This window comes from Pyrgilauda ruficollis, unplaced genomic scaffold (assembly GCF_017590135.1).
Source record: "Pyrgilauda ruficollis isolate IOZ18807 unplaced genomic scaffold, ASM1759013v1 scaffold10, whole genome shotgun sequence".
In the NCBI taxonomy this organism is placed as follows: Eukaryota; Metazoa; Chordata; class Aves; order Passeriformes; family Passeridae; genus Pyrgilauda; species Pyrgilauda ruficollis.
In genome coordinates, this window is record NW_024508101.1 from 408,601 (window position 1) to 424,157 (window position 15,557).

The 15,557-nt window shown below is 44.6% G+C and overlaps 1 protein-coding gene across 3 annotated transcripts; it reads right to left on the bottom strand.

Annotated features, from left to right (window-relative positions):
• Positions 1-662: 662 nt before the first annotated feature.
• Positions 663-14,421, bottom strand: IRAK2 (interleukin 1 receptor associated kinase 2). 3 transcript variants are annotated; one of them, XM_041464598.1, is made up of 13 exons: positions 13,969-14,421; positions 12,500-12,679; positions 9,695-9,859; positions 8,878-8,990; positions 7,300-7,494; positions 6,800-6,864; positions 6,243-6,357; positions 5,870-5,979; positions 5,304-5,499; positions 4,581-4,643; positions 3,372-3,572; positions 2,714-3,206; positions 663-2,427 (listed from the first exon to the last, which is right to left on the bottom strand). In XM_041464598.1, exons 1-13 carry the CDS (start codon positions 14,105-14,107, stop codon positions 2,309-2,311), a joined length of 2,154 nt encoding a protein of 717 aa, XP_041320532.1. In that variant the 5' UTR covers positions 14,108-14,421; the 3' UTR covers positions 663-2,308. The 3 variants fall into 3 exon arrangements, with proteins under 3 accessions (XP_041320532.1, XP_041320523.1, XP_041320515.1); XM_041464589.1 differs by having other exon boundaries at positions 7,300-7,467; positions 13,969-14,405; XM_041464581.1 differs by having other exon boundaries at positions 7,300-7,470; positions 13,969-14,405.
• Between the last annotated feature and the right edge of the window lie 1,136 nt (positions 14,422-15,557).

Genomic DNA, 15,557 nt, shown 5'->3' on the forward strand with positions numbered 1-15,557 from the left:
ACTGAATAAATATGTCTGTACTAATAATTACTACTGAGAGCGAAGTTCTCAGTTCTTTTGCCCAAAGAGGGTGGAATGAGATATATTTTCTGCGCCATAAATCGTGAAAAAACAGCCTAAAAAGAAAGGATTTTTTTCAGGTTTTTTATTCAAAAAGCTACTAGTAAATGGTAATGCATAAACTGGATTGTGAACTGCCAAGTTACATAGCAGTGTTACTGTAAGACCACACAGTGTCTTATATATGCCACGCTAAATACTTAGGTAACTCTGTAAGACTACATAGATCACCTCAGACAAAGAACAACAATTCCATTTGGTGACTACAGGAGAACAAAACCTCTAAAGCACCTTAGTGAAACAGAACCGTGCACAAACTACCTCTCCCAGTTTAAAACTCGAGTTTCCCATCCAGCTCTGCAGTGTATCCATGTGCGTTCCTTTCTGGAGAAGACACCAGGATTTTACCACGGGTCTCCCCCAGAATACACCAGTGAAAAACAATGAATATTACATTTTCACTGCCACAAAGTATCTCTATAAATCTCCTGTAGAATTAAGTAGTTACTGACCAATCTGAGTATACAATGTTTCTTATGTCGGTATTAATCTTATCTTGGTTTGATTCTGGTAAAATAAAAAAAACCCCTGACACAGGTAAATACAAAGACAGTATCCAAGGCACTTTTAATTAAGGAATTGTACCAGTTTTTAGTGTAGAGAATAATGAGAAATGTGTAGGTAATTCCAGTATACAGGTCTTTAGCTAAAATACTTTTACTTGCTCATAATAATACATACAATGAAATAGGTACTGTACAAAAATAGAAGTTAAACAGTTCTTTGTGTAAAGCTAGGAATACATACTAGTAAACAATTCCACTGAAAAGAATTGCATATAATTAATTTTATTTTTGTTCCCTGACCTGCACTGTGAATTGCAGCCATTTCTGCACTTCAGGCCCTGTTCCCCGTGCTCAGCAGGCAGCTCACCTGTCTGTAAACTGAGCTACATGCTCTGATAATTCTTTTGGTCCATAATAAACCTGTTTTTCCCTATACTGTACACAAGTGGAATATGCTAGCAATAATAAAATTTTAATAAAATAAAATAGTAATAAATATCACAAAAACAAAATACTTTCTTAAGGGGGCTTTCACTTGATCATAAATACACCAGCATACAAGTTTCTGGTTTTTGTTTTGCATGTGATCCCTGGGCCTGCTCCTACAACTAAGGGACACCCACAAGGTTCTTCTGAGAATGCCTGGTGAGTGTGGAACCATCATAATTAGCTTATATTTGACCCATTGCCAAAATAAATACAACAAATTATGTTTCAAGTGTCCTATAAAAAAATCAAAGCTATTTTAAATTAAAATCTTTTCCCTAATCCAAAGTATACAACAGTTATCACGTGAAACACAATGAGAAACATTACCATGTAAAGGACACTTTGAGAAAAATAATTCCCAAAAATACCCCTATGGAATATTGAACATGGTCCCAGAGCTCCCAACAGTGAACTGAAAGGTTGGGCTTAAGTGCTGTCGGTGTGGAGGGAAGCTCAGAGGGGAAGGGGCTGAAGTTAATTACCTTCACTTGTGGTCAGCACAGTCCAAACCGAGGTGAAGCTGTGCACAGCGTCCTGAGAACTGCACAGAAATCCCTGTCTCTGGCACTGCACTGGGTCTGAGTGTGTGGAGGAAGGCTGAACGAACAGGAGAGCCACTGCAAACCTCCGAGGGGCTCTGAGGATCCCTGTCCCTCCGAGGGGCTCTGAGGATCCCTGTCCTTCCAAGGGGCTCTGAGGATCCCTGTCCCTCCGAGGGGCTCTGAGGATCCCTGTCCCTCCGAGGGGCTCTGAGGATCCCTGTCCCTCCGAGGGGCTCTGAGGATCCCTGTCCCTGCAGGCAGAGGGGGATTGCTGCCTGCCGCGGGTCAGCGTCTGCTCCGTAACCGCGGGTCAGCGAGACCAACAGCTGCCTCCTGAAACACGCTGAAAACCAACACAAATTATTATGTGCTTGCCATTCTTGCCTTTGCCATTCCTTTTCACACTGCAGATGGAAAGGCAGAAGGCATTTCTGTGTACAGAGTGGGGCTGTGCTTTAATCTGATACAGAACAGGTATTTTCTGGTGCTCCTCCATGCGGTACTTCTTGTTTCCTCCAGTCAGGGCTAGTGTTCCTGATCGAAATCTGCTACCTAATCGTATGTGAAAAGTGCACTTTTATCATCTTTCTAATGAGGAGACAGTCCTTATTTCTTCTTCTGAGCTTGCCACTGCTAATTAATCCATCCAATTTATGATTCAAAAAGTTCAGAACTGTTTAACTTGTCCTCTTCATACAGCAAAATATTTTCCATGAGCTTCTTTTTTTGATCATTTATCTGTATTTTCCAAGACGTCTCTCTGGCTAAAGCTGAAAAACAAAAAGAGCACAAATACTGAGGGAAGAAAAACATCTATTGTCTAAGAAATAGATGATAATTTTAAATTTAAGAAAAAGCAAGCAACTAACCAAACAACAAACTGGCTTAGGAAAAAATCTGATAGAAAACTGCTAAATGTTTTGCAGATTTATTAGTAAATTCATAACCAAGGAGAAAAGATTTACCGATATGTGTTTAAAAGTAGGAAGAGGAAGCTAAGCAGCTCTGGAGAAGGGAGTAATTTGCCCCAGTACTGTCAGAGGAGGGCACTTGTACCTTGAGGAGCACACGCAGAGTCCGGGTCGGTGTTTCCCTGCGGGCAGGTGCCCTGTGCAGCAGCTGCTGGCTCCAGGATGCCATCGCCTCGGGCGCACGCCAGGCTGCTCTCCTGCAGCCCCTGGGCAGGCTTTCCCTGCCTGAGCCCGTAATCACAGCCTGCCGCTCTGTCTGAACTGCTGCACTTGTGGCTGGGTGACTCCTCTGTGGGCTTTTCTGGAGGATCCCATAGGAAACTGCTGGACTCATCTGATTCACAGGGGACCCGTGACACGTAGATGCCGCAGGTGTGGGGTGCCACAGCTGCCAGGGAAGGCACTGCTGCCTGGCTGCTCTCCTCCTTGTTCCCCTCTGCCGAAGGCACATCCACGCTCACACTGGCTGTCTCATCATCAGTTTCTTCTGGAGTGTTCATGGAGAATCCAGAAGTGCTGCTTCCACAGACGTAATGCTCTCTTAATTTGTTTTCAGCCATTTCCATCATTTCACGCACCTGTTTTTAACAAACAAATCTGTGAATGCATGATAATTCCTGTACCCCTGCTTACACACATTCTCCTACGTCAACACTCACAAAAATAAGCAAGACATGAATGTTGTAGCTTTACACCCTGATGACAAGGAGACTTAAATCTTGGCCGTGTATTTAAAATATTACCTCTGCTATGTTCGAATTCTTCTTTCTCAGACAAAGGCAGATGGCTGATGCAAAATCAACAGCCACCTCTTCCAGCAAGTGCCCTGCTTTTCTGTCTAGGTATTTGCAGCAGATTTCCTTGGCAGCCAGTTTTTCCAAGTTTTTTACTTTGGAGTTTGAGCTTTCTTTTGCTGTTTGAATTTCGTCAGCAATCATATCTTTCTGTTCAAATGAAGGAGATGCGTTAGTGAAGGCAAAATGAACACAAGCATTTCTTTTTGTCTGAATCTCTGAGAATCAGTATTGCTGTGTGTTTGTCATTGGTGTTCCCCAATGCCTGGCTCACAAACTGAAAACCTTTAATAATCTCTGTTCATGCAACTGACTGAAATGTTTGCTCTCACAGGAGAGAAAAAGGCCAGTGGCTTTCTCTGCATGTGTCCAATGTCAAATTTCCTAAAGCAGGGCAAGCTCTTCCTTGCTCATTTATACAGGAATGAAAAAGAGCCAACACTTTGTAGAGCAGCATTCTTACACAGGCCTTTATAACACATGTTAAGGAAATCAGGAATGTAGGATCTTTGATTTTCGGAACCCCTCTGAACAGTGGGAATACTGTTGTTCTCCCTCCAAGGCTTCAGCCAGACAAGAAGTCAGGAGCACATGCCACAGAAGGAATGCAGGTGGAGGCTGCTTTCTGCAGATGGTTTTAATGCAGTCACTGGGTTTGGCTCTTCTGATTGCTTGTGAAAGTGGCTCATGTAGCTCTAACCTCAGCTTGGGAAACCGGTTGGGAATCAGTTCCACGCATGAGCACAAGACAAAGCCTGATAAACATGATGATGAGCTTCTGCAGCTCCTGCCTGCCCAGGCTTCCCCACTCACTGTGGCTCATACCACCTCCTCCTGGCACACAGAAAATATGCAGCAGCATTTCAGCACAAAGCCTTGTCTCTGAAATACTTATTTATTTTGCAGTCTCTCCTAATGCCATTCAGGCCAGCACCCATGAGTGGGTATGTGAAATGGGAATATCAATTGTGCTTCTGTTCTAATGGCAGGCAGGCTACTGACCTTAATGGAACCAGGATATGGCTCCCAAACTTCTCTTCTGCAGGACATGTGCAGCAGACAGCAAACATCAAATTGTATTTAAATAAAATTGAAATTATTTTTAGACAGCAAGCCCATACATTTGTACTGGTGCTCATTACTGCTGCTTTTTCTTACCAGGTGAATCGGGTTTCTGTCTTCATCCAGTGCCTTAATCCCAGTCAGTATCTCTGCTAAGACCTAGAAAGTGTATTAGAAAGATAAAATTATTTGTTCAGAATTAACTATAATTTTAAAAAATAAGTTGTTAACTAAAGAAATATTGAACTTTCAATGCATTCTGATATTATATTTTACTTCAGATGGCTCAACAATGCCAGCTCAGGGCATTTATGAGACTTTAGATCTACCTCCAGAACCAAGCCCAGATTTTATAGTTCAATAGATATTGCTGAAACAAAGAATAGGAAGAAAGTAAAGCTAAATATAGATAAAAAATCATACTGCACAAAGCAACTTCCTACTTAAATGGAAACACCTGGAGACGTCATATACTATAAATTATTTTAGCTGAAATTACAACTGAACAGGCAATGTTTGTAGGACTTCATCTGGTGAGTCTGCAAGAACTTTGAGCACCTAGTTTGTTTTAAGCCTTCAGCAGTAATACTTGATCTGCAATAAAAACCACTTTTGTTTCTCTTGTTCAAAAGATTCACCTCATTTGGCCACAAACTGAGATATATTTGGAGTGTGAACCAGGCTTTCAACACATTATAGAGCCAACAACCAGAATATGAAATTGCCAGCAAAACAACCATATGAGATACTTGCTCTTATTCAATTTCTTGTCTAGAAGCATCAAAAAATAAACAAGAGCAAGGAAAAAAGGCAACATACCACACCACAGCTGAATATATCCACTTTTTCTGTTAACTGCCCATGTCTGATGAAATCTTCTGGCAGGTAAGAAAGAGAAGCTTGCAGGACTTTGGTTTTCATCATGGCATATTCTGATTTTTTATCAGAAGACTGCAACCGCAGTCCAGAATGCCCGAGCTTCGGTGTAAAGTTTTCATCCAACAAGACATTTGAGCTGCAATAATGACAGACAAATAACAATATTGGTCAAATCATTACTTTGTCTTGAGGCAAAGAATTAGTTTTATGCTTTTAAATTTAAGCACTGAAAGTGTCCAGCATTTTGCCTCCTGCATAGGACTGAAAGGATTAAGAATATTAGAAAACAAGAAGGGGAAAAAACAAGCACCCAAAAATTACTTCAAAATAATTTACTTCCTTCATTTAGGAAAGAGAGACAGGTTAAATAAAAAAGGGTAAAGGTGCTACAGAACAAGGGACAGCAGAAATTACTGCAAATGGATTTCGAAATGGTATAAACTTTAGCCATGATTATTAAAGAAATCCTGAAACTACCAGATGACCAAGGAAATCAAAGTTCTCACCTCTTGATATTCCCATGAAGAATTCCAAAATTATGCAAATATTCCACTGCTCTGACAACTCCTAAAGAAATCCTAATGCGCATCTCCCAGGTCAGTGGAGCAGAATCATCCTGCAAGGAAAGGAGGAAAAAATTGGTAATTAATGGAATAAAACCCTGTAAGACATTGGTAGTTTAGAAAACCAAAGGCTTAGCTGAGTCCCAGTCAAAGTCCAGGAGAAGAGCTGCTGCCCTCCTGGTGCTGCAGCCAAGGCACTGGGCACCTTTTTTTCCTGTCTGTTTCTCAGAAATCAAAGAGATGCAATTGTCTTTCCTGGGATTCCAGGAGAGGACTTGCAATGACAAGCAGGTGGCAGACCCAGACGATGTCTTACGTGGCACTGGAGCTTGTTTTGCAGGGAGCCGTTGGGCAAGTGCGGATATATCAGACAGTGCGATCCGGCTTCCACCGAGAACCCCAGCAGCTGCAGAATGTTTATGTGACAACACCTGCAGGCACAGATCAGCCGTGATTTGCAAATGAGGTAAGAGCAGTGCAGAAAAACACATTCCTGAGCTGGAGCAAGTCCCTAAATTCAAGCCAACTGGAAGGGTGTGCTGCAGCTGGAAGCACAGCTGGAGCACAGCACGGTCCTGGGCAGGAGCTGGCAGGAGGCTGACTGAGCAAGAGCCCATCACACTGCAGCAGGGGACGAGCTGGGCACTGTGTCCTCCCCACCCCAAGGCTGCAGAGTGGCTGTGCCAGCTCAGCCAGGACCAGCAGGAGCCCCGGGCACTGTGCTGCCTGCCCGGGGCTCCCGCAGAGGCAGCACAAGACCGCGTGTCCCCGGCCAGAACCGTGCCTGGAGCAGACACCCCAGTGCTGATGGGACACCCAGCAGCAGAGCACGAGTGGGACACACAGCTCTGCCTCTGAAAGCCAACCACTCACCGAAAGCAAATCTGCACTTCTGTATGAAAGAACCTCTGGGTGGAATTTGGGCTTGTGCACTCCAGCTGAAAAATGAAAACATGCAAGAGAATGTAGTTAGAAATTACTAGGACCTTGCATTTATACAGATCTGGTAGTCTCTAGATGACAAGCTAGTGTAGCAAACAGGCAAGTACCACTCATGGCAACATTAAGTCAAAGGCAACAATTAACTGGCAATTAGAACAAAAACTAGTGTAAAGACACACCCGATCCAATCATCCAATGCAGGCAGCTATACTACAGGCTACTCTTATCTATAGAGTTAATGGAACTACTCACATGAGTAAAGTATTCATCAAAGTGTGTTTTCTGAATTTAGGTTTAATTATTTACATAATTTCAGTTTTACCTCTCCTCTTGTGTAGTTATTCCTTCCCCACGCAGTATTAAACAACATCTGCTAATGGGCAAGTCATGCTAATAACACACACTCCTCTAGAAAAAGGTGCAGTACTTGCCTCTTTGAGCCTTTTGACGACAAGCACCACGTTGTTCCTCTGGCCTTTGTAGACATCTGCAAAGGCACCTTCACAGATCCTGTTCTTGTCACTGAAGCTGTTGGTGGCGTTGGCAATTTCCCTCTGGGTCCACAGGAGACTCCCGCTCGGGAGATCAGCCATCGTCTCCTGCTGAGGAGCAGAAGAGCTGCAAGGCTACACATTTGTAGAAGAAACAGGTTTATCTCACGATAATTCATATGCTTTTTCCCTCTTTCAGTGTCATATTATCCTTCCCATGTTTTAAGCAATCGTGATTGCTGAATGAAACTGTGAAAGGCACTATGCAATCACTGCTTAGGGTGTAGGTAACTCCTGTGTTGATGTGTTGGGATGATGTAAAACTTTTGCATAGCAGAAGCAAAATCAGTTACCAATCTGCATTTCCACCTTTCCCAGGAAACAGACTTAGCTTTGTTTGAAAGGCCATACATTTCTGTGAAGTGATGTTAGTCTGATTTACAAAAGATCTTAATCTTTATAGCTGGGATACATATTAAGAAACAGTTGGATGAGAAAGTGAGGTCCCTTGTAATTATGGTCTGGTAAACTTCATATCTACTTTTGAAGCATCTGGCATCAGTTGCACAACAATTTGTTGCTTCTAGTGTGGTAAGTCCTAATAACAACTATAATTACAGTCTCACTGGAGCCTAATCATGCAGCTTTCACAACCTCAATGGGCATACAGCTTGAGGAAATAAAGCACTAACTTCTTCTCAAGAAACTGTGAAACTACTGCACTCTGAGTCAGTCTTCCCTCCTGGCTGATACTCCTGGACCACGTTATCGTGGAAGAGTTTAAAGCCTCAGACAAAATAAACCAAAGAAAACAGGCCAAGAACAACCACGATGGGACTAAGGTGTGCCCACAGATCTGGGAAACACTTTGGGGACAGGACAGATCTAGTTAGACTGTATGAAAGATGAGAGAACTGTGGGGAGGAAGGAATAGGAGACTTCATGCTGAAATCATCAGGAACATCAGGAGAATTTTCCCCACTGTGATGGTTAAGCATCTGAACAGGGGCTCAGAGAGGTGATGGAACATTTATCTTGGGAGATTTTCAGTTGTCAGCTACACAAGGCTTTGAACAACATGACTTAAATTCAATACTAGCCCAGTTTTGAGCAGAAACCACATTTTAAGTATACAACGAAACTAAAAGAGGTCTGTGGTTCTGACTAATCAGTGATACATACTGTCCCGTGATCACACCAGAAATGTAAGTCCTCTGTGAAATCTACATGTGAGAGTCCTTCAAACTCAGTTGCTGTTTGTTGGTATGCTATCCCTTCTGAGCTATGCAGGAAGTAATACTGTAAATTTTTCCTTCCCTGGCAAAAAAGTGATGTAACCACAAGCAATCTAACTGAAGCACTAGTACTGCATTCAGTCCAAACCCTTTGTATGGAGCTCAACCTTTTCACTACAGCAATGTTTTTGTACAAGTAGAGGGATAAACTTTAACAGAAAAAAGACAGAATGTCATAAAGGCAATTTTCCTTGTAGAGTCAGCGAGCACTAAGGGGATTTACCTTCACACTCGATAGAACAGGAGGATTGGACTGTAGGGAATTCAAAAGGTCTCTTGGGGGAGGTGGTGGAGCAGGGAGGGAATACAAGGCTCCTTCAGAAACAGCACCTGAAACTGAGATAACAGCATTGAAAACACACCTTAGTTTTGTAATACCACCACCTGTGACTAACTACAAAGGTCTAAGAACTATGAAGATCTGGGGTATTTTTTTTTAACTTTCTGACCAAGGATAATCTGTGACAAGCTGACAAACTGAAATTCTGTGTGAAGACAGGAGCTCTCTTCCTGGTTCTTGTTTGCAGGATGACTGTGCAGCCCTCTCCAGCCCTGGCTGGGACATGGAGCTCCCTGTGCCTGTGCTGCTGCAGATGCTCCCCCCAGGACGTGCTGGGGTTCTGCCTTCCCTCTCCCAGCAGAGGGGCTGCTGACCCCTGCCCAGCTCTCTGCTGGCCCAGATTCACTGTGCTTGAAGAGAGGGACATGGGGCAGGACATGCATGCACTGGGGCAGTCTTTGTAAGGAGCCAGGATGGGATCAAGGCGTTCAGAGTCCTGGGAATCATCCTGAGATGCCACAGGACAGACACAGCCAGCATCTCTCGAGGACAAGGGGGCCAAAGGAGGGATGAGCAGGAGGTTGTGTGCTGAAGTAGGAATAAACAGGAGACAGCAGTGCTGGGAAAACAGCAAACACTCAGCTGTGCCCACCTGGGAGACCAGTGTCTGCACTGCACGATCCTGACACAAACACACAGCAGCCTTGGCTGTGCAGTCACTTCATGGCAGAGCAAACTCACAGCCCAGTACTGAACTTACTGCCTGAAGGGGCTGCTCCCAGGTGCGAGGAGTCTGGGGATGGCAACAAACTTAGGGCACTTTCTTTGTCGCTCCTTTTGCCTTCTGTGGGAGGTACAGATACGATCTGTTTGGGTGGCTCTGGCTCTTCTTTCTCAGGGAGGGTGATGCTAGAGGCTGATGTCCCTTCAAAACACAGCAAAGGGAAGATAAGGATAAGCAGGGAAAATAGAGCCTGACTCTAATCAGTGACCAGAAAATAATCCTAATCAGGACATCAGACTTCAAATTAACATCAACATTAAAATGAATACTCAAGAAATTTAGACAGTATTTAAATTGAGACTATACCTATGACATTAACTTCTACTGAAAATTAACAGGAACTAATTGCTTCAAATAAATACCAGCAATGACTGTTCAAGAGATGCAGAGTCTCTTACAAGAATAAATTAGCAATAATGATATGTTTATCATTTTCTGTATAGCATCCTTCAGGTAATGATCTCAAATCACAAATACCTCCCAGCCTAAGGAAGGCATTGAGTTCTCTGCAGTTGTCACAGGACTGAGGGGAAGATGGACAGAATTGTGTTTGGTTGAGTCAGTTACATGTTTTAGGACTATTTTCAATTGTGTGATTTTAGTGGCATGACTAGGTTCATTCCCAGGAAAAACTTCCATATACAGACTATTTGTAAGAAAGACTCTTACTTAGCAACAGAAAGAAACAAACCAAAGACAATCTAGGGAAAACAAAAAATGGTCAAAGCTCAAAACTTATTGATATATAAGGAAAGTTTAAAGGATGAATTATTGATTCACTACAGCTCTAACAGATCCTGTGCTGTACACAGCTTGGCAAAACCTCAGAGTTAGGCCTGAAAAAGCAACTTGAAGTCTAATTAAAAGAAGTAAAAAGATACAGTGTCCAGGAACTTAAAACTATGTAATTTCCCTGAGGGGGAATTAATTAGATGAGATTAATCTACAATTAGGATGGGAAGAAATACAGTACAAAAGTTCAAGATGCTGTGATATATGAGGTTGTCAAAATCTCCAAAGCAGGTGAATTCTTACCTCTTAAAATGCCCTTAAAACTGAGGTTGAAAAGGAGCCTGGAAGTGCCCAGTGAGCACTAGGGGTGACATAAGGGCTTTCTACTCCCTGATAACATTTTCCTGGTTGTAGTTTTAAACTTTTATATGGCACCTTTTATCAGAAATACATTTAACATTTTCTTAAAAATCCGAATTAATGTTTGGATATAACAGAAAAAGCCCAAACATTATTACACGGTGGTTTTTATCCTGCTGTTCTCACAGCTTTGGTGATTTTAGAACCAAATGTGGCAGGCCTCTGCATCTGAAATCAGACAGCTTTGTGCTCTTTTACTTGTACAAACAAAGGCCAGGGAGTAGCTGGAACAAGCAGGAAGCCCAGTGTTTCTTGTGTAATCTGGGCTACTGGTGTGACCCATGAGCCAGAGAACTGTGGGAGGGAAGCCAAGCCTGGCACAGTCGGGCACTGAAGCTGAAGAACAGCAGGACATGAGGAGCCATGAAGGCAGAAATGGCCAAGCTCTCTTCGAGCTTTCTATCTGTTCTCTTCAATGAATTCAGGTCTGAATGAAACCAGGTCTGAAAATTAAAACTCAGAACACTCAGGTGTTTTTGTGACTGTGTTAGGATGCTATGAAATCCCGAATTCTACAGGGTTTTAAGACTAGCTGTCAAACAGCCTGCAGGCCTTTAGTCAAACCTGACAGTCCCTTCATTCTGAGGCAAGTCCCTGTATTCTGTTTTTTTCTCACATGGTTTAACCTAGAAGTCTCAGAACTTAGCATCACTTCCCTTATTCAACCTACTTTTCAGGGTTTTTCATGACTTTTGCAACTTCCTGCATGTCAGACAAACAGGGCAGCACTGCAGCTAAGAACTGACATAGAAAACATCATTATGGACAATCAGAAGTGGCACTAGAGTGCAAAGAACTGTTGAATGGATGTAGAACTCTTTGGGAAGTAATCTGCCAGCAAAAGATCTCCCTTTGTGCTGTGTCTGATTCCTCCAAGTAGGAATAAATTGAATTATGGTGATGTAAGGACCGCTTAGTCTCCTGAAGTGCCCAACAGAACAAGCAACATATCCTCTGTGTCTGCCCAAGAGGGATCACCTGAGTAAGCATATTCAGACACAGAGAAAAGCTCAAAAAAAACCAAAAAAGTAACTGAGAGCAGCATAAGGGAAAGCAGGTAATGCCCTGTTGTAGCTACGCCAGGTGCAAATTGTGCAAGCGATGGCCACGCTGACACAGCACGGGAGCAAAGCAGACCCACGGAGGGGTGGTGATGGCTTTGTCTGAGCTGGGTGTGTGTTTCAGGGCTAACTGCTGCAACTGCTCTTGGAGCAGAAGCAATCCTGGCAGGGGCTGCAACAACATGCTGTCTCTCAGGCTGTGATCCAGTGCCACAGGACCCTGTGTGCAGCCTCTGTGCTCTGAAATCCTGCCTGATGTAAAAAAGCACCAGCCCTGGTGTGGCCACAGCCCATCTTCCTGGCACTTCTTGAAGGGTCCAAGATAGCACCACAAAGATGGAGGGATGAGCTGCAGGGACCCTGAGTCCACCTGTGTCACCTCTTCCCTCACACCACCAGTTTTACTCGAGTGAGCGGAGAATCACAATCAGTGAGACATTTTAGAATTTGACAGAGGACATGACTTCTAACAAAAAGCTTCTTGAGCTAGCAAGGAAGATGTCCTAGGAGGGGCCTGGGTGCTGTGAGGAGCAGCACAGAGCCACGGCAGGAAGGGGCAGCTACTCACAGTCCAGGATGACCTGAGCTGCTCGGTAAAGCTGCAGCCCTTGCAGCAGGTCCAGGAGCTGCTGCACTGTCGCCAGCCTCACTCCCCACCACCACATGAGCTCCCTCGTGATGCTGATCCCTGTCTTCTCCATGCACTTGATTTTCCGTAGCTCTGTTTGATCAGTGATCACATAGGAGGCTGGTGGGAGAGAATGGATATCTCTGTTTAAATATTAGAAAAAACAGGCAAGGGCAAGCAGGGCAGGCTAAGGTGTGAGACACTGTTTACTTTTGCATTTGCATATCTTTAAAAGGAAGGATCATAGTAAATTACCTATGGGGACATGAATAAATTTCTGTTCCTAAAGTAAGATACTCCTTTTGTTCCTTCAACTATTCTGGAAAAAATTTTTGATCTATCAGAGACACTTGAAAAGAAGACCCACTTATACTTTTCAGCATATTTTCCCTGTAATCTTTATCATTAACACTTTGTACCAGAGTAAGGTGAGATTAAATTCCTGGGGTGATTCTCCAAAACAGGTGACAGCAGTCAGTGGCGTGGCTGCACTCCCACTTGCATTCCTAAATCCCTGTGCTGTGGTGAGCACAATAACTGAATACAATAACTGAAAAACAATAACTGAATCACCTGGGTGTCAGCTGCACTCTGATAAAGCCATCGGGGAAATGCAGCTATTTTTAGGTCCTGTGCCCCAGCTGACCCCACACAAGCTGTCCCAGCTCCGGACCATGCCTGCCACCCCGCTGTATTCCTCCAGCCCACTACCCCTACAAACCCCCTCCCCTCACCAGTCCCCACCCCACACACCCAGACACTGCCCAGAGCTGGGGTCTGGGGGCTGTGCCTGAAGGAAAAGGCGAGGGGCTGGGGTGCTCGTGTGGAGACAAATTTTCCTGAGTTCTCACCACGGCTGGCTTTGGAAGGACATCAGAAATACAGCTTTATGCATCTGAAGGTAGTGGAGATGAATCCTCCCCTACATCAGGAACTTTAACTGGGGTAAGAGCTTATTCAGCACACAGTTAGGGAAGTCATGTCAAGTAAAGGAAGGCAGGTACTAACATTCAGGTTAGAATTCTTTGCAGGGGGACACAGAAAAAAGAGTAAATAACTCAGGGACTATATTTTCTGTACTTAGTGACTGTACACAGCCAGGATCAAGAAAAACAGGGGCACAAAGCATGAGGGAATATACATAGAGAGAAAGAGGAAATAAAAAAATAGGACATCTGAGCAGATGTGAGGGACGTTGTGGAAACAGGCAGTGAGAAGCGGCAGGAGGTACAGCGCGACTGGAGAGGGAAGTGCGAAAGGTTGCGGGGAGCGAGGGGAAGGAGCCCGGCTGCCCAGGGAAAGCCAAGGAACCACAGAAGCCTGGATTCCACCTGTGTTTGAAAAGCAAAACCAGCCCGGCGCCCGGGAACTCCCTGTCTCGGGATGCGCCCTCCGTGCCCTGCCCTCACCGAACCGCATCCAGTCGTAGTCGCTCAGGCAGTCCATCTTCTGGCAGAAGTCCTCCAGCACCCAGGCGGGCATGCTGTGGATGTAGAGCGCCGGGGCCGAGCCCGCCCTGGGGGCGAGGGGCGGCTGCGGCAGGGCCATGGCCGCGCCGTGCCTGTCCGCACAGCCCTCGCTGCCCCGCCGGCAGCCCTCCGGCCTGTCCTCTTCGCCCGCAGAGCCTCCTCTGCCCCGGGGCCTGCCCTGGCAGCCCGTCCCAGCCCGGCAGGCCCGCGATCCCCGGCGGCTCCCAGCGCCGCTTCCTGCTCCGCCTGACGTCAGGCCCGGCCCCCGATGCAAATCAGATTTTCCTCTCCGTGACTGGTCACGGCTCCCGCCCGGCTGCCGAACCGCGAGTTCCCGGTGCCGCACGCAGAGCGGCTTCCCGGGACGGCGGCTGGCAGCGCCGCGGCCCACAGCCCGCGGGAGGAGCGGGCGCGGCCGGGAAGCTGAGGGGGCCGCGGGGACGCTCCGGCCGGGGCCCGCCGCCGCGGCAGCGCTCCGGGGTAGCCATGGTATTATGAAAATCCTTTGCTGGGATTTTTCCTCTCCTGAGAAGCTGAGGAGCCTCAGGAGAGAAATGTAAACAATTACGGACCACGCCTTGAGTGGGAACGGCCGCTGTGCCGGCAGTGAGGGCTAAAGAACATCACAAGCGGTCACAGGGCCGGGTCTTGCTTGTCAAGGGCTAGGTTTAAAATATGTTCTTAAAGGCAGCAATTTTTTCTGATTTTTTTTTTTTTTTGTTTAACCTGATTTTGATGAAAATGTATAATTAGTTAATGTTCCAGTGTAAATATTACTAATTACTAATATTACTATTACTAATATTGCTTCTGGCTTAAAGTCAGCAATTTTTTCTGATTTTTTTTTTTTTGTTTAACCTGATTTTGATGAAAATGTATAATTAGTTAATTTTCCAGTGTAACTATTAATAATTACTAATATTACTATTACTAATATTGCTTCTGGCAAAAAGGAGAGCCTTCCTGCCATACTACTGCTGCTAGAGACTGCCAGCAGATATGTAAGTGTAACCATCCGTCTTCTGGTCTTGTTGTTCATATTTAACCCTAGGGCTAAATTTGTATGAATTGAAAGAAGTGCTGTAAGTTTTGACAGCTTTTAATTCACTGTTTCTTTGTACTCTGCATGTATGTTACAGTACAGCTAACTCCTGTTTTCAGTATCAAACTTTCAAACTTTTGCAGTTTTCTGCACTTCTGGCCTCAGAAATCATGAACTTCTTAGCTCTGCTGTGACAATGCAAAACTGAAAAATGCAATATCCTTGTAGCTATAAGATCAAAGAACAGGGAAAAATAAACAAAACTACCAAAGACTGCCTTGGGATAAGCTGTTTTATCCGTAGTACCAGTTCAACAATAATAGTTGCATTTATGGGGTTTTCCCCTCCCTTTCCCCTGCTTGCTGTCCCTCTGACACACACCTAAATGCATTCATGACTGGAACATCTCTGGAAGTGATGTAAGATGAGACTGAAATTGTGTTGCAAAGAGCTACATAAAAGTAGGAAGAAAATACTTCTTCCCCCT

Coding starts and splice junctions, on each gene's coding strand:
- IRAK2 (XM_041464598.1), bottom strand. CDS start 14,107: ATGGCCCTGCCGCAGCCGCCCCTCGCCCCCAGGGCGGGCTCGGCCCCG. Junction 6,865..7,299: donor TCGTCAAAAGGCTCAAAGAG/GCAAGTACTGCA, acceptor TTCATTTTTCAG/CTGGAGTGCACAAGCCCAAA. Junction 3,573..4,580: donor ACAGAAACCCGATTCACCTG/GTAAGAAAAAGC, acceptor TCATTTGAACAG/AAAGATATGATTGCTGACGA.